At 56.8% G+C, this 15,944-nt stretch overlaps 2 protein-coding genes across 2 annotated transcripts in view; one reads left to right on the top strand and one right to left on the bottom strand.

The window, feature by feature from the left end:
- Positions 1 to 15,944, top strand: part of DNAJC17 (DnaJ heat shock protein family (Hsp40) member C17) — a 38,587-nt gene that overhangs the window by 21,565 nt on the left and 1,078 nt on the right. The window contains exons 2-10 of the mRNA XM_075530719.1: positions 5,856 to 5,925; positions 6,164 to 6,222; positions 6,439 to 6,526; positions 7,565 to 7,653; positions 7,867 to 7,963; positions 8,370 to 8,413; positions 8,805 to 8,882; positions 10,367 to 10,447; positions 10,914 to 11,024. Coding sequence (XP_075386834.1) covers positions 5,856 to 5,925; positions 6,164 to 6,222; positions 6,439 to 6,526; positions 7,565 to 7,653; positions 7,867 to 7,963; positions 8,370 to 8,413; positions 8,805 to 8,882; positions 10,367 to 10,447; positions 10,914 to 11,024 — 717 coding nt within the window. The remainder of the gene's footprint in view (positions 1 to 5,855; positions 5,926 to 6,163; positions 6,223 to 6,438; positions 6,527 to 7,564; positions 7,654 to 7,866; positions 7,964 to 8,369; positions 8,414 to 8,804; positions 8,883 to 10,366; positions 10,448 to 10,913; positions 11,025 to 15,944) is intronic.
- On the bottom strand, positions 13,596 to 15,472 carry C14H15orf62 (chromosome 14 C15orf62 homolog). The gene has a single exon (XM_075530720.1). The coding sequence runs from the start codon at positions 14,298 to 14,300 to the stop codon at positions 13,773 to 13,775; it is 528 nt and encodes a 175-aa protein (XP_075386835.1). The 5' UTR covers positions 14,301 to 15,472; the 3' UTR covers positions 13,596 to 13,772.

Genomic DNA, 15,944 nt, shown 5'->3' with positions numbered 1-15,944 from the left:
GCCCCTGGGGGTTTCCAAGACTGCAAAATCTTTATGGAAAACCTCGTCTCTCTCCTGCCGGTGGTTTTGAACTGCTGACCTTGCCATTAGCAGCCTCACACTAACCCACCACACCGGGGCTCCTCTGGGATGAGTCAGTCCTGCCTTTATCCTACATCCCTCTATTGCTTTGCCCTTTGGAAAGTGCCTCTCCTTTCCAGCCTTCTCATTATTGCTGCTGGCTGCGACTGACCTCATGTTGACAGTAAAACTGCCCATGGACCTTGACTGTAACCTTTATGGAGCAGGGCACTAGGTCTTTCTCCCCAGGATCTTCTGGGTAGGTTCCACCAGGCACCTTCCAGTTCGCAGCTGAGCACTTAACCACTGTGCCACCTGGGCACCTCCTAAAAACACTACAGCTTTACCCTGAAACTAGCCTCTCAAGCTGCTAATAAGGTAGGATTGTCTAATAATAAACAACCTTTACCCCGGAAGCCGTTTCAGAGCCTGCTTGAGGACAGTTGTGTTTACATGACAAAATTCTCCCGGCAGCAGTCACTCCAGGAAGGCTGAGCAAAGCTGGGAGTCCAGTTTGTAACATAAAGGGCCAGGCTGCAGGGCAGCTGCTCCTAAGTCCAAACCGGCCTCTCAGCCTGAAACCTAGGAACGGGCCCGGCCCAGGACGGGCTTAGCAGCTACATACAGTACCAATGAGCCAACCACGTGGCCACTGACGCCAATTGATTAGGTTTGGGTTCACAGCCTACCTACTGTTGACCTCCGCTCTTGGGGAATATTTCCATCTCTGGTATGTAAACAAGGATTGAATTTTAGGACTATCGCCCAGTATGTAGAGAGGAGCCCTGGCGACTTGGTGGACAGAAGTAAAGTCTCAGACACTCACGGGGACAGTCCTGCTGTTTCCTATAGTGCTGCCATGCGTTGGAATCAGTTTCATGGCTTTGAGTGTTTAGTACCCCGTAGACTTAACCACCAACTCTGCTCACCTAGAGAATCCAAATCAGATTGGCCTGCGCCCACTGCGGACCCGAGTCCATCCCGGAGCCCCTGCCCTCCCTCACAGGTACCTTTGGTCGGCCAGGCACTGGGCTGGAGGCAGGGACTCCGGAGCCCACAGCACTCTGGTGGCTAGTTGAGAAGACTCGTGGGCATCTTTCATGAAGCAGGCCATCGTCCTGTCGTCTTTGTAGGCGGGAAGAAAGAAATGGCCTGTATGGCTGGCAGGAGATAATTCTAGAAACCGGCTCCTTATTATTGAACTGAAGACACCTTCACCATGTCAAGTAACACGGTCTTCCTTTATATTGAGCCCACAGGTTTTGTCGGGTGTCCTGTAACTCCCCCCAGCATCCCGATGTGCAGGGCTGGCTGACCTCCCTTTGTAGTCGAGTGGAAAGCCGAGGTTGAGTACAGTGCAGTGACTTGCCCAAGGTTGTTGCGAGGACAAATGTGTGGCTGATTCAGAATTTGAAAACACTGCTGGCAGAACCTTCCTGCTCTCGGTGAACCATGCTGCCTCCTAGAGGAGAAGAGTGGAAAGACGCCACACCGCCCTGTCTGCTCGTAAATGTTGTACAGCGTATGGTAGACGGGAACCATCAACTTCAGTGCTTTCGTCCAGAGATGCCCTCCTACTCGAATGTTTTTGGCTGGCAGAGGTGGGGCCCTTGCTCTCCGCTCGGCCTTCGCTGGCCCGGCTGGGGGTGTCGGCCACAGTGCATTGGTGTGGGGCTGGCGCGCCATCTGAAATAATGATCACGTGGGCTTTCAGCCTCCGCGTCTCCTGTCCCCTCTTCTGGTCACACGGCGCATCCGTTAATGTACATACAGCACTGGAAAGTCGACAACTGGTTAAGAGCTAATTAAAAAATATTATTTTGGAATCTCAATGACTTCTGACTTTATGATGAACGATGCTACAAGAAACAGGAGTCTGGCTTATTCTAATGATTTCTGTAGAATAGACTTGGAGAAGAGGCCTTGCCGGGTCAGAGGGTACGGACCTTTACTTGTCGATTGGCAAGTGAAAACGATGTAATATTGATCGTGCGACGTGGCCATTGATCGTATGATGAGCACATTTGTACTTGGCTCAACTGTCGTAGTTCGTCTGTTGCTTGTGGCCGCATGAGTTCTTTACACGTGTGTAGGAAGGACGGTCACATGTGATGCAGACACTGCCCTGGTTTCCTTTCCCCCAGCTTTTACGTTTGCTACCATTTTTGTCTTGGAAATCCAAACTTTTTTTAAAACAGTTTGATTGGCACAGCATCTGCCTGCCGTACAATTCAAGAATCGGCCCTGTCAGGAAGCATTGCACACACGTTATTCATGCTCAGGCTGTGCTATGTGTTCTGCATGCGCGTGTGCGTGCACAGGGTCTGTGACTTCTTCCCTGGCTCGTGTGCTTGGCAACTTCTTCAGGAGCCTCTGGGTAGATGAAGAGTCCCCGCTGTTTCTTTCTGTCCATTTCTTTGATTCTAGATTCAGCTTTTTAAAAACCTTCTGTAAATAAATAAAAGTATAATTATTTGGGTGTTGACTTTCATGTTACCTTTCACTATATGCCAGTTGTTACACAGGAGCCCTGGTGGCACAGTGGGTACACACTGGACTCTGATCCATAAGGTCAGCAGTTCAAAACCACCAGCTGCTCTGCAGGAGAAAGATGTGACTTTCTACTCCTGTAAGTAGTTATAGTCTCCGGGGAGCGGACTACAGAAATGTGGGTGAAGGGATACAGCGGATGGTGTAAGATATAAAAATAATAATATATCATTTATCATGGGTTCACAAGGGTGGAAGGGTGGGGAAAAAAGAGGAGCCGACAGAAAAGTGGGTGAAGGGAGATGTCGGACAGTGTAAGATATGACAAAATAATTTATAAATTATCAAGGGTTCATGAGGGAGGGGGAGCGGGGAGGGAGAGGAAAATGAGCTGATGCCAAGGGCTTAAGTGGAGAGCAAATGTTTTGAGAATGATGAGGGCAATGAAGGTACAGATGTGTGTATGGTTTGTGATAAGAGTTGTACGAGCCCCCAGTAAAATGATTTAAAAAAAAGAGGAGCCGATAATAAGGGCTCAAATAGAAATATAATGTTTTTAAAATGACGATGGCAGCATATGTACAAGCTTGCTTGATATGATTTACGGATTGTTATAATATCTGTAGGAGCCCCCGATAAAATGATTTAAATTTTTAAAAAATGCAACCAAAAAAAAAAAAAAAGAAAGAAAGAAACTTCCAGAGACAGTTCTTCCCTCTCCTACAGTGTCCCTACGGGCCACCACCGACTTGATGGCAGTGAGTTTTGGTTACTTTTCTCATGCAGCGCTGATTGTTCCTGGCCAGGTTTGCAGTGGGGCTCTGAGAGAGAAGGGCAAAGTTCCTCAGGCCTGGAGCCCCCGTCAGTGTCCGCAGCCAGCCAGCCTGTGGTGTTACCCTTGAACCAGAGGCCCCTTCCACCCCTGGTTCTGCTCACGAAGCAGGTGGCTTTCCTTTCCGCTCTCTGCTTACTGAATCCCACACAGCTTGTGAGCCGACCGCAGGAACTTGCTGTGTTTGCAGTCTCGTGCCTGCGTCCACTTTCTGTTCTTTTACCCCGGTTTGCTCCGCTTCCAAGTTCAGTTTGCTTTCTTTGCTGTAGCATTTCTTCATCCCAGGTCTGTGTCCTTGGAGGCAAGGGTGGCGAGACTTTGCCCCAGTACTGTGGTGGCCCTGTCGTCAGGAGAGAGCGGTCCCATGCTTGGTAAAGTGGAGGGGCAGCGACGAAGCAGCAGGCCCGCGACAAGATGGACGGACACCATGGCTGCAACAGTGAGCTCCAAGGCAGAACGATCGTGAGGATGGCCCAGGACCGGGCAGTGTTTGGTTCTGTTGGGCAGAGAGTCATTGAGGCAGAGCCGACTGGACGGCACCTAACACAACTCCCCCAAAGCCATCCAGTGCCCGGGGGCCACAAGCCCTCACAGTCGAATCGCTCTGCTGAGTCCTCTGGTTGGAATCCCATAAACTCCCTGCCGCGGGGTCGGTGTCTACTCACAGGGACCCTAAAGGACCGACTAGGACTGCCCCTGCGAGTTTCTGAGACTGTAGCTTTTCACGGGAGTAGAAATCCCTGTCTGTCTCCCAAGGAATGGCTGGTGGTTTCGAAATGCAAACCTTGAGGTTAGTAAAGCCCAATCATAACCACCACGTCACCAGGGCTCCTAGAAGAGCCCTAGGACCAAGTCCCGTGCACCATGATATCAAATCCCATTTTTCTGACAGCAAACTGCATCAAACAATCCAAATCAACGTGTTCCCGATTCTGCCCCGCTTCTCTTCTGACACCAGCCATATATGCGATCCTCCATTCTCTGGGCGCGCGGAGCTAGGTCAGAGCTCACACAGAAACGGACTCAGCCTGCCCAAGACATCAGATGCCAGCTGCAAGCACGGGAGCCCCGTGACTCCCTCACCTCTGACCTGCTGGCTACAAATTAGGGCGTCCCTTCCACCCCTTCACGATAGGAGCCCCCACCTCGAGTCCCCAGAATTCCCCTCGCTTCCATAGCCTTTGTGAGCGAAATGGAATTAAATATTAAACTTCTTGAAGCCAATATAGAGATGGGCTTGGTTTAAAATAAAGTCGGGCACAGTAGTCATGTTCCCTTAGAAAACAGCACAGTGAAGTCGGGCACAAAAGAAAGTAAAAGACAAATAAGGCTCATGAAGAATGCAGGTGACATTTCAAATGTTGGCCTTTATATAAAACTCACTGTCACCAAGTCGAGACCAACCCATACACACCTCCAGGGCAGGTCAGAACTACCCCTGGGAGTGTCTGAGACTATGGCTTTTTATGGGAGTGGAAAGCCCCATCGTTCTCCTGAGGAGCAGCTGGTGGTTTCGAACTGCTGACCTTGCAGGTAGCAGGCCAACTAGGGCTCCAGATAAAAGCGATCAGCCCCACTCTTTAAAAAAAAAATAAATTAGTGAAAACTGAACTAAGGTTAGTTGGGCAGAATGGGGAGTGAAGAGGTGAGCAAATGGGCCAGGAATCTATCTGTGCCCCCTCTGTCCTTGAAGGAGGAGTGGGCCCCTCTTGCTCCTGCTAAGTCAGGAGCCCAAACTGGGCTGTGTGCCCCTTGGCTGACGAAAGGCGGGAGCTCACCTTGGCCCAGCAGGTGGCAGCATCCTCCCAGAGGTGGGAGGTAAGGCAGCCACCTGTCTGGCTTGGCTGTGGAGGCAGGAGTTGAGTCAGGCATCCCTGACGCAGCCCGCCCTCTTTTGACAGACCTTGTTGGCTGTGTGCCTTGGGAGACTTTTATTTAGCACTTTGGCTAAAGTACTTATTGTAAAATATTTATTGGGTCCATCTGAGAATCAGGAACATCCGTCTCCTTAGCTGTTCCTCCAAGTTCTGGGTCTGGGCTCCTCTCAGAGGAGGGTGGGGCAGCTTCTGAACTTTTGTTCACTGTCTTTGTCCGTGTAGGAGATACACAAAAGAGAATCTTGTTAGCTCGGTGTGTTTTATTTGTACTAATACAAGAAATATTAGGGTGGTGGTTTGTTAAGACAAAGAGATACAGAGATGGGGCATCAGTGCCCCGCCAGGATGATCGCTGTTGCTAAGAAGATAAGAGCCGTGTCCCTGGTCTGACGGTTCGAACTAGAGCAGGCCCTTCCCCAGCGCCTTCAGGCTCTCCGAAGGAGACCCGTCGAGGGCAAGCAAGAACCAAGGTGCCGACCCGAGTCTCTGTTACTGCTGATGTTGTATTGGTTTCCCATGTCACTTCAGCAAGCTCTTCCTCTCAGGGGGATTGGGCGGGGCCAGGAGTGACCGGCCATGTCTTCTGACTCTTCCAGGTGAAGAAGGCGTACAGGCAGAAGGCCCTCTCCTGCCACCCGGACAAGAACCCGGATAATCCCCGTGCAGGTGAGATGCCTGTGGGCACGGGCACTGTGTGGACCCCGGTCTGAGCTCTCCAGTGTGTGCCTCTCGGGCAGGGGGCTCAGGCTTTGTCAGAGCTGTCTGCACTGACCCCGAAGGGCTCCCCCTTCCCCGCTGGCCGGTCTGGGCCCTTCTGTGGCACGTGCAGTTCTGAGGGAAGGAGGCGTCCCGTCACCAAGCCTAACCCTGCTTTTCTCCCTCGTGCTCGGGATCCTGCGTCCAGCTGAACTCTTTCACCAGCTCTCTCAGGCTCTGGAGGTGCTGACCGATGCTGCAGCCAGGGTAGGCGCACCCTCTGCTGTCTGCTGGGCCCTGGGGTGCCCGGTGCTTCCAGCCGCCTCGGCCTCATGGGGAAGCCCTGGCGCGCCAGCCCTGAAGCCCCGCCTGGCTGCTTCCCTGGCCCTGGCTGCAGAGTGCGGCCCTAGGGACGAGGGACTGGGGGACACAGGACAGTGGGCACCGGGGAGACTACGGAGCTTTGTTCTCTGCCTCCGCCAGGCTGCCTATGACAAGGTCCGGAGAGCCAAGAAGCAGGCAGCAGAGAGGACCCAGAAACTCGATGAGCGGAGGAAGAAGGTGAAGCTGGGTAGGTGACCCCATAAGAGGCTCTGGGTGGCCGGTGGTTTCCTTTCCCCGTGGCCATTGTCATCGTCCCCCCTCATCTTTCTTCCTGCACCACCTCACCACCCCACCAGCAACGCAGAGCCCCCTGAGCAGGCTCTGGGCAGCACCCTGTCCTCAGGAGTTGGATTCTAAGGACCCGGGTGGAGGGATAATTCCAGCCCCTGGGTGTCTGGGCAGCCGGGCACTGTGACCGACCGCAGACACCCCGGAGGCGGTGGTTCCTGAGGACATCTGTACGCATGGGGAAGCCGAGGCACCACGAGGCAAAGGCCTTGCTGGAAGTGGCGCTTCAGCCCCCGCAGTCTGACTGGAGCCCACGGGGCCATCCTCACGCCACGCCGTCCCCCTTGCGTCTGGCCGGGCCTCATTCCCCGCAGGACTTCTGCTCTGAGAAGCTCCCCCAGAGGGCCAGGGAGGCCCAGGCCCGCGGCATCGGCATCGCACGGGGCTGCCAGCCGGGCTAGAGGGTCAGCGGCACCCACAGGCACTTGCCAGAAAGGCGGGCGGTCTGCTTTTAAAACAACAGCCCTTGAAAACCCTGGGGGCGCACGTGGGCCCCCCCAGCATGCCCGTCAGTCCGCTGAATACGGTGACACTGACCGCCACCCGTTTGGCCACGTTTTCATCGCCCAGTAACATACAGCGAGGCACCCTTTACCCCGCGCCCCCTTGTTTTTCCATGAATTTTAAAATCCCCCCCCTCCTGTGTAATATGCGATCCAGGGACCCCAATTTCTCTCTCAGGCACAGGAAATGACACGTGGGTGGGAGCTAAGTAGCGGGGGCCAGGAGGGAGAGGGGTGCCACCCAGCTGGCCGGGGTGGTGCCCACCCTCCGGGCCGCGGCTTTTCTCCGTGGGAGCCAATTCAGAGGTGGGGGGGCAGTTACCGTAGAGTTGTGTGTGGTGTGCCCTCGTTGGCACGCTGGGGGAGCGGCCAGAGCCGGGGCGGAAACTGCTTGGGCCCGCAGGTGGGTCAGCCCGCTGTGCCCGTGTGCCTAGACCTGGAGGCCCGGGAGCGGGAGGCCCAGGCCCGCGGCAGTGAGGAGGAGGAGGAGGAGAAGCGCAGCACCCGCACGCTGGAGCAAGAGGTGAGCGCGCGGCGCGCTCGCGGGGAGGGGCGGGGCCTCCTGGGAGGGGCGGGGCCGCGCAGCGTGGGAGGGCGGGGCCTCCTGCGCGATCTGGGTCACACGTGTGCCGCCCACAGGTTGCAGGCAGGGCAACTCGGGGACCCTTAGGAGGTGAGGAAACCTGGAATTGGCTCCACCCAGCAATGGCATCCCCCCACCCCCCACCCCCTGTAGATCGAGCGCCTGCGAGAAGAGGGCTCCCGGCAGCTGGAGGAGCAGCAGAAGCTGATCCAGGAGCAGATACGGCAGGAACGGGAGCAGAGGTTGAGAGGTGAGAGTTGATCACACCCACCCGCCGCCCCCTCCCAGGCCTCTTCTCGGTGCCCACGTGGCCACACTGCTGCTGGGGAGTCACTGTGGAGGCTCCGCCCTGCTGGAACCCCGAGTGGAGGAGACGTTGTCTTGGTGCACACCACCAGGGGAGCAGGCCCGGCTGGGTCTGCGCTCTGGGGCACTTAGTTTAAGTCAAATGGTGTGTTTCTCCCCCAACGCCTGCTCCCCGTGAAAGGTGTTCCCGTGTTAGTGGTGGGTGGTGACCTGTGACAGGCTCCTCAGCCAGCAGGGCGCCTGCTGCCCCTGATCAGAGCTGACCTCGTCAAGTCCTGCCAGGTCCTTGTCTCCTTTGGGAGAACTGTAGACTCCTCACACTCCCTGGCTTCCTTCCCCAACTTTTCTAGGAAAAGCAGAGCATACGGAAGGCACAGGAACCCCCAAACTCAAGGTGAGTCCTTGTGGGAACCTCAGGCCACCTCACACCATGTCCTCTCAGCAGACCACATGTGACTCTGACTGGGCAGGCGAGGTCTCTGGGGACCCAGTGCCACTGCCCACATCCTCCTGGGTCCCCAACTGCCTGGATGTCAGGACCGCTTCTCCAGGCTCTGCTGTGGAGGTTGCCCTGCAGACTCGGGGTTGCTGGGCAGAGTGCTCCTAAAAGTTCTCCAAGGACTAGGACAGAGGCGCGGGCAACCTTGGTGGGTGGTCCTCCCTGGACTCCAGGAACTTGAGGACAAGGAGGCTGTCTGCTCAGACTCAGGAGCCCTGGGGCAGGGTCTGGTCTGGCCCCGCGGAGGGTGGCTGGTGAAGGACGGTGTCCCCTGCTGTCTCTGCAGCTGAAGTGGAAGTGCAAGAAGGAGGACGAGTCCCGAGGCGGCTACTCCAAAGACGTGCTCCTGCGGCTCTTCCAGAAGGTCTGCCCCTCTCGCTCCCTCCCCTCAGTCCCAACCCCAGCACGCGCCAGGCCTTCCTTACCACCTGGGCCCTCCACAGGCCAATCTAGAGCCTTCTCCTCAGGCCCCGCTCCTCCTGGTACTGCATCACCCTGTGTGTAAAAAGCCCGGCCCCTCCACCACCTTCGACACATGCTGGCGGTGGCACAGTGCCATGCCACCAGTCTGCCCCCTGCCCTCTGCCCATTTCATGTACTGACTTCACTGCATTCCTGGAAAAAACACTCGCGTATTTAATGTTATTGAGAATTTACCCAGCAAACCTGGAATCAGCCTCATGATCGTTACAAGAATAGTTTACTGACAGTGATGACATCATTCAAAAGTTGTCCCCCATTATCCCCCTTTTTCTGAGTTGTTCTCCCCCATTACCCTAAACTCACTGCCCCCATGAAGGTCCTGTCGACTCTCTCACATTGTTGTCCATTTGACTTCATACAGGTAGTTCTTTTTTTTTTTTAAATCATTTTATCAGGGGCTCATACAACTCTTAGCACAATCCAGACATACATCAATTGTGTAAAGCACATTTGTACATTCGTTGCCCTCATCGTTCTCAAAACATTTGCTCTCCACCTAAGCCCCTGGCATCAGCTCCTCATTTTCACCCCTCCCTCCCCGCTGTCCCTCCCTTATGAACCCTTAATAATTTATAAGTTATTATTATTTTGTCATATTTTACTCTGATGTCTCCCTTCGCCCACTTTTCTGTTGTCCATCCCCCAGGGAGGAGGTTATATGTAGATCCCTGTCATCCCTGTCCCCCTTTCCACCCCACCCTCCTTCCACCATACAGGTAGTTCTTGAAAACATATTTGTCCTATCATTTGGCTTTAAGAAGACTTCAGGGGACATTTGTGATTTAAGGTTTGAAGATCATCTCAGGGCAATTGCTTCTGGGATTCATCTCCTCTCTGATTCCAGAAAGCTTAGGTTCCAGGAGGACTTGAATTTCTGTTCTCCGTGCTCCCCCTTTGGACCAGGGTCCAGTTCTTCGTCTCATGCAAAGGGGGCAGTCGTGCACGGAGGCGATTCGCCACTCACTGTGCATCCTCCTCCTGCCTCTGCCCCTCCTCCTGCCCTTGCTGTTGGGTGAACAGAGACCATGCCCTCTCTCCATGCCACCCCTGGAACAAAAATGCTTTCCCATCTCTGATCTCCTTTCTCCGAGATCCTAATAGGAAGCTGTCCCTGCAGAATTTGGCAGTGACTGTTGGCACACCATGGTTATTGTCATAGAGATCAGGAAGATGTACATGTGGAAAAACACCAAGCTGGCAAATGTTTTCCTATATGCTTTCCCCCCCACAACAATAGAAGAAGAAAGAGGCCGGGCCCTAGCCGGTAGGGCCCCAGTGGGTCCCAGGATAGCCCAGGCTGGTCTGGCATGAGCGGTCCGTCCTGCAGGCTGGACCGTGCTCACCAGAGCACTCCTGTCCCCACAGTACGGTGAGGTGCTCAACCTGGTGCTCTCCAGGAAGAAGCCCGGCACAGCGGTGGTGGAGTTTGCAGCGGTCAAAGCTGCGGTGAGTGCTGCATCAGGCTTGGGTGCCCGGGCAGTTCCGCTCGAGAGTGGGGGACCGGATTCTGTGGCCCCTCTGAGCTCAGGGGAGTCTCTGGAGCAGGTCAGATCCAAGGCCTTCCCTAATGTTCCCTGACCCCCAGGAGGAGAATGGCTGGGAGGGGCTGGCCCGCCAATGTTTGTACAAGCTACTGCCTCTGTGCCTCCCCTCCCATGGGGGGCAGCACCCTGGGGGGTGGGCTGCAAATGGTCTTCACCTCACTCCTGAACTCGGAGGGCCCTTGCCCGATGTCCCACGGGAAGGGTCAGAGCCTTGGCGCACTGTTGTTGGAGGGCTGCCAAGGTTGCCGGACTCGGCTTGGAGAAGTGAAATGCTGCTTTGGGTTCTTCCCCGGGGGGTGGGGGGGGTGGAGGAGCTGTTCTAGCTCATTGGGTTAATGAGAACCAGGATCGGATGTTCTGTTTGGCAGGAGCTGGCTGTCCAGAATGAGGTGGGGCTGGTTGATAACCCCCTGAAGATTTCCTGGTTGGAAGGACGGCCCCAGGGCACAGGGGGCCGCAGTCACCCAGGACTGTCACAGGTAAAGAGCCAGGCCTCATGACACCGAGCCCTTCCGAGTTGGGGGCCCCTTCTTGTTAGAGTCTTTCTCAGGACTCTTTCCCAGAGTCCAGTGAGAAGGACAATGGCTGTGTTGACTCTTGTTAAAAGAGAAAGAAGGAAAAATGACGTTGGGGCTGATAGTGACCTCCTCCCACGACACAAAGGGGAAGGACAAGATCACCATTCCCGGTGTCGGCAGCCAATTTCTATCGACCCTTGTCAATTCTAACACCACCTGCTCTCCCTTCGGCACTCTACTTCTCGGCTGGGTTCGAGACTTCACCGCAGTGGTCACACTGAACTCACGATGGTGGGGTTGATTAGAGAAGTTCACTGATTACCACCCAGGTGAGAAATGCGCGGGTTAAAACTGGGCAGTCAGGACCGTGTCTTCTCTGCTGTGCCCACAGACAGGCCTCTCTCGAGCCCTCAGCCTCGGCCTTGGTTGAGCAGGGTTCCAAAGCTCTTTGTGCACTGCCAATAGACGTTCAAAGGGCATGCTACTCAGCCATGAGCCTCAGTCCAGAGATACTCAGCTCTAGCTCTGAGGGTCCACAAACCTAGCTTCCCACTAGCTTCCTGGGAGCACTCCACCCCACAAGCCAGCCTCCTTCCGAGAGACACTCAGCTGAACTTGGCGCTGTGGAAAGCCCACCGCTATCTCGAAGTCTGGCTCTTGGTGCTTCCCGCTCCCTGCTGTCAGAGCTCTCTGTTGGATCCGAGGGGTTCAGTGGCTTGGATCTTGGGGCTCTCTGTTCCTGCTCATTCCTTTCTTTTCTGGTAGTGAAACATCCCTCTCGATTCTGGAATGGCAGTACGCAGCAGGAGGGCAATCCCAATGAACCCTGGTACCGATAAGACACAGCCCCAGGCAATCAGTGTCTGCTCCCATCAGGAGGGAGGCAGACTGGCTAGAAGAGCCACATCAGAGAAGTCACTTCACTGCCACTGCCTTTCCTTTCGGAAACTTTTCTCCCCTCCGCTCCAGGGGGGTTCTCCTGGCCCCCAGGCGGCCCGGTTGTGGTGTGAGGCATTTGTGCTGAGAGCCCCATGCTACAGGAAACTAGCAGGAGACTGGAGCAGCCGCTTCTTTCTCCACCACTTCGTTTTTCCCGGATCATGTCTGTGGCCACGCCAGACAGGGACGGCCTGTCAAGAGGCAATACATCCTCTTTAGAAAGACCGCTGGCCACCCAGCAGCCTGGGCCACTGCCAGCCCAACGGCTGGGTGCCCAACTTGTGGTCAAGAGAAGGCTGACATGTGCCCAACCCAAGTGCATAGTTCTCACTGCACCACGAAGACTTTGTTCAGTCCTTCCCATGGCCTTGGAAGTATGACGGGCTGCCTGGCTCCTGGCCACACCGGTCCCTGCTTTGATGGGATAGGAAACTTTGGGGCGAGAGCTAGAACTCTGAAATGGCTGCGGGGTGAGTGGAAGGTGGGTGGTGGTCTATGCATCGTTTATAACTCCCCTATGGACAGACAGGGCAGGAGCTGCTCTCATTGCTACCGGAACCCCACCCCTGCCTCCTCCAGCCCCACCACCTGCAGTGCATGTGGCCCAGGCCCTGGGGGGGGGGGGGGGAGAATTGAGCTGGTTCAGAGCCCAACTCAGGATCTTTTTCTAGCGACCCCTTCCCCCACTATTGCTTCCCAGCCCCAGATCACACACCCCAAGGGTGTGAGAAGAATTTTATTGATTATCTCACGCATTCACAGAGGAGCCTTTCAGCCAGGGCCCCCCACCAGGAGAGGACCAGGAAGTTGGATGCTGCCCATGTGGCTGGGGAGTGGCCCTCGCTGCAGAGGCCTGGGGCTCAACCACACAATCTTGCAGAGAGCCCATGGGTCCTGGTATCAAGTCGTCTAGCCAGGACACGGGGCAGGGCCCCCTGGTCAGAAGGGTTTGGGCAGGGCAGAGGTTCCTCATCCTCTCCGACGAGCTGTGCCGCCTCTCCGCAACAGGCACGAGTCCAGTTCTGATGCAAGTCTTCTATCTTGTGGAGGAAGGAGGGGACAGGACGCTCCTGTTCCTGCTGCAGTCCCCCAGGGGTCCCACTATGATTTCCCCATGGCCCTGCTCTGTGAGCTGTGTCAATTGCCGGCCACCAGGGATTGCTCCCGGCAGCGTGTGCCACTCGCTCGTGAGCTGCCCCCACACCATCCCTTCCCCCCCTGGTTCTGCTAACGGCTGGTTTAGGCCTTTTTCCTGAGTAATACCTTCTACCCCTGCACCCTCTACCCCTGGCCACTGCTGGCTGTCCACTAGAAGTGTCTGCCATGCTGAGCAGTCCCAGTGTGGGAGCATTTCAAATGTGGCCAGGAGCTGGCATTTCTCCGTGGGTCTCATTTCAGTGGATTTAAATATAAATCGCCACATGTACCCCGGTTGGACCATGCTGCCATTCAGGCCATTTCCTCGCTGCCTCTGCGGCCTGGGTTGGACCTTTTCCCTGAGACTTGTCTGTCAACGGCAGCACCATCTCTCTTCTGCCCCGTCTGTGTCCTTACCCGCCCCCCCCACACACCCCTGTGCCCCCCTCTGCCATCCTCTGGTCTCCGGTGGCAGGGTCGGTTTCCCGCTCCCACCCTGGCCAGCTTCCTCCAGGGCTCCACCGGGCAACGCCCATCACAGCACCGCCAGCTGGCCTCTGCACCTCCGTCCCTCCAGCCTTCTCCTCCAGCCCCACGCCCACCGGGCCTTCAGGCTTGCCCCCCGCTCCGATGTCAGAAGTGGGGCTCACTGGGAAACTGCTCCCTCAGTATCTGCAGAACTTCCTCGAGAAGGGGAACCCCCAGGTCCACTTTGAAGGAGAAGAAGGGGTCGCTGAGGTCCGGAGCAGGTGTCTCCTGGAAGCGGGGAGGGTCCAGAAGGTCCTCCTCTGAGTACTGGTGGAGGGCCCCCCCCAGGGAGAGCGCCGAGGGCAGGGTGGCCGAGTAGGCAGCATGGTAGGCAGCAGAGGGTTCCAGGATGTTGGGGCAGCTGGAGCTCTCTCTGTAGAGGCGCGGGGGCTTGGGTGGGGCCAGCAGGGTGGCCCGGGGCTGCTCATCCCCCCACAGTGGCAGGCGCCGGCCGTCTGGCCGCCCTCGCAGCTCCCGGATGACCTCTCGGTTGCTGTACTCCTCGTGGTCCCCGCCAGCGGTGCTGGCCTGGCTCAACACGCTGCCCTGTCGCCGGAGTCGCTTTGGCCGTCCCAGGCTCAGGCGCTTGAAGAAGGAGGCATTGCGGAAGGAGCCCTTCCGCCAGGTCTCCATGGGGCCTGGGGTGGGGGGCGGCGGCCAGCTGACAGAGCCTAGCCCTCAGAGGCCCAGGAGCTGGTCAAGAGCAGCCAGTGACCATCCGGCCCCCCGCTGGAGCTGGTGATCTTGCTTCAGGGAGTCAGCTTCCTCCGTGGGTCAGGGGCAGAGGCCCCTGGGGTCCTGTCAGCACAGCCCTGTGGTCCACATCCCTGGGGGTAGGACAAGACCCAGAGCAGGGGGCACGTCTCTCCTGGAGCGCCTGGGGCTCCTGGCAAGTGTCTCGGAGAGCAGGGCGGCCTGGTTACTTGATAGGGCTGTGGAAAAAACCCCAGAACGGCACTTACTGGAACTGGAGGCAGGGCAGCATGGTGGCGTCCCAGAAGACACCTGGCAGGCTGGGCCAGGGGGCAGCTGGTGGGATCTCCCTTCCCTGCCCGGCGCTGGTCTGGAGCAGTACTGGCTGTGCCTTCTCGGCCGGCCGCTCCGGCACTCTGATTAGTGGTTTGGCTGTCCGTGGGAGTGTGTGGCAGTGGAGAAGTGTTTTGTTTTCAGCTGACTCAGTCAGGTGGGAAGCAGGGTTTCATGCTTTCAGGTAATTGCAGCATCCGCTCCCTCGCAGGGATTGGGGCTCTGCAGCCAACACCCCAGGGCAGTGGGGAGCTGGAGATTCCTCGTCGGCGGAGCACAGCCCTGCTGCTTGTGTTGCATGTGTCACCACGCTTCCTTTGTCATCACCGGGCGGTGGGGTGGCTCCCCAGCCCCAAAGAGCCTGGGAGGTGGGGGAGCGCAGGGGGGTGGGAGCTAATTGAAAGGCAGGAGCATGGAGCCATTGTTGGGGAAGGAGGAAGGCCAGGGTGGGTGACTCAGCCCCAGAGCTTGGTGGCAGGCCCTCTCATTAACCCAGCCTGCTGGGGTGGGGGAGGAGGCAGAGGGTGTGTTAGCGGGAGCAGCCCCATGCCTGTAAAGGGTTCAACCCCTCCTGGGACGGGGTGCTGGGCAGGCCAAAGGTGACTCGACTCTTCACAGAGCAAAGCAGAGTAGGGTAGGTTGGCTTGAAAGGCTGGCTGCTCTGCCTCTCAGGTGGCAGAGCAGTGAGAGCCCGGGCCCTGCCACCCCCTGGCCTCTAGCTCTTCCCCTCTAGCTGCGGGGGGGGGCCCTCATGTGGCCCCTCCTGTGGAGGAGGTTAGACCACTGCGAGGGCTGTCACGAGTTGTTGCAGCTGGTGCTTGGGAGGCTGGGGGTTCAGGTGTAGGTGGGCCTGCCTGGAAGAGAGGAGGGGTGGAGGTGGCAGGGGGAATCCAGGCTGAGAAACACTTCCTGTTTCTCTTCACCCCTTACTCCAAACCAGTTGGCCAGGGCCTGGCATCTGAGCCCCAGCCACTCCCTTATTTTCTGGGTCACTGACCACCAGGCTTCCCACCTGCCTTGCCCATGACTGTACCATGGACCTAAGCCCAGCAGCCTTCTTCCTGACGGGGCATCTTGTCACGGCTGGCCTGGCCACAGGTGGGCTTCACAGGGGGCTTTGCACCGGTTCAGTGACGGACTGCCAGTCAAAACTGTAACAGATTTGACTTTGTAAAATCTGGCTGGTGCTGACCAGAACAAGGAAAATGACAGGCCCAGCCCTGGAGGGGGGCTTGGGAAGAGGCCTAGTGA

Source organism: Tenrec ecaudatus, chromosome 14, assembly GCF_050624435.1.
Source record: "Tenrec ecaudatus isolate mTenEca1 chromosome 14, mTenEca1.hap1, whole genome shotgun sequence".
NCBI classification, from domain to species: Eukaryota; Metazoa; Chordata; class Mammalia; order Afrosoricida; family Tenrecidae; genus Tenrec; species Tenrec ecaudatus.
The sequence above is the reverse complement of the archived record's forward strand: the minus strand, read 5'-3'. Positions and strand labels throughout refer to the sequence as shown.

What these genes read in the sequence shown, in the direction of transcription:
- C14H15orf62 (XM_075530720.1), bottom strand. Translation starts at nt 14,300, where the DNA reads ATGGAGACCTGGCGGAAGGGCTCCTTCCGCAATGCCTCCTTCTTCAAG.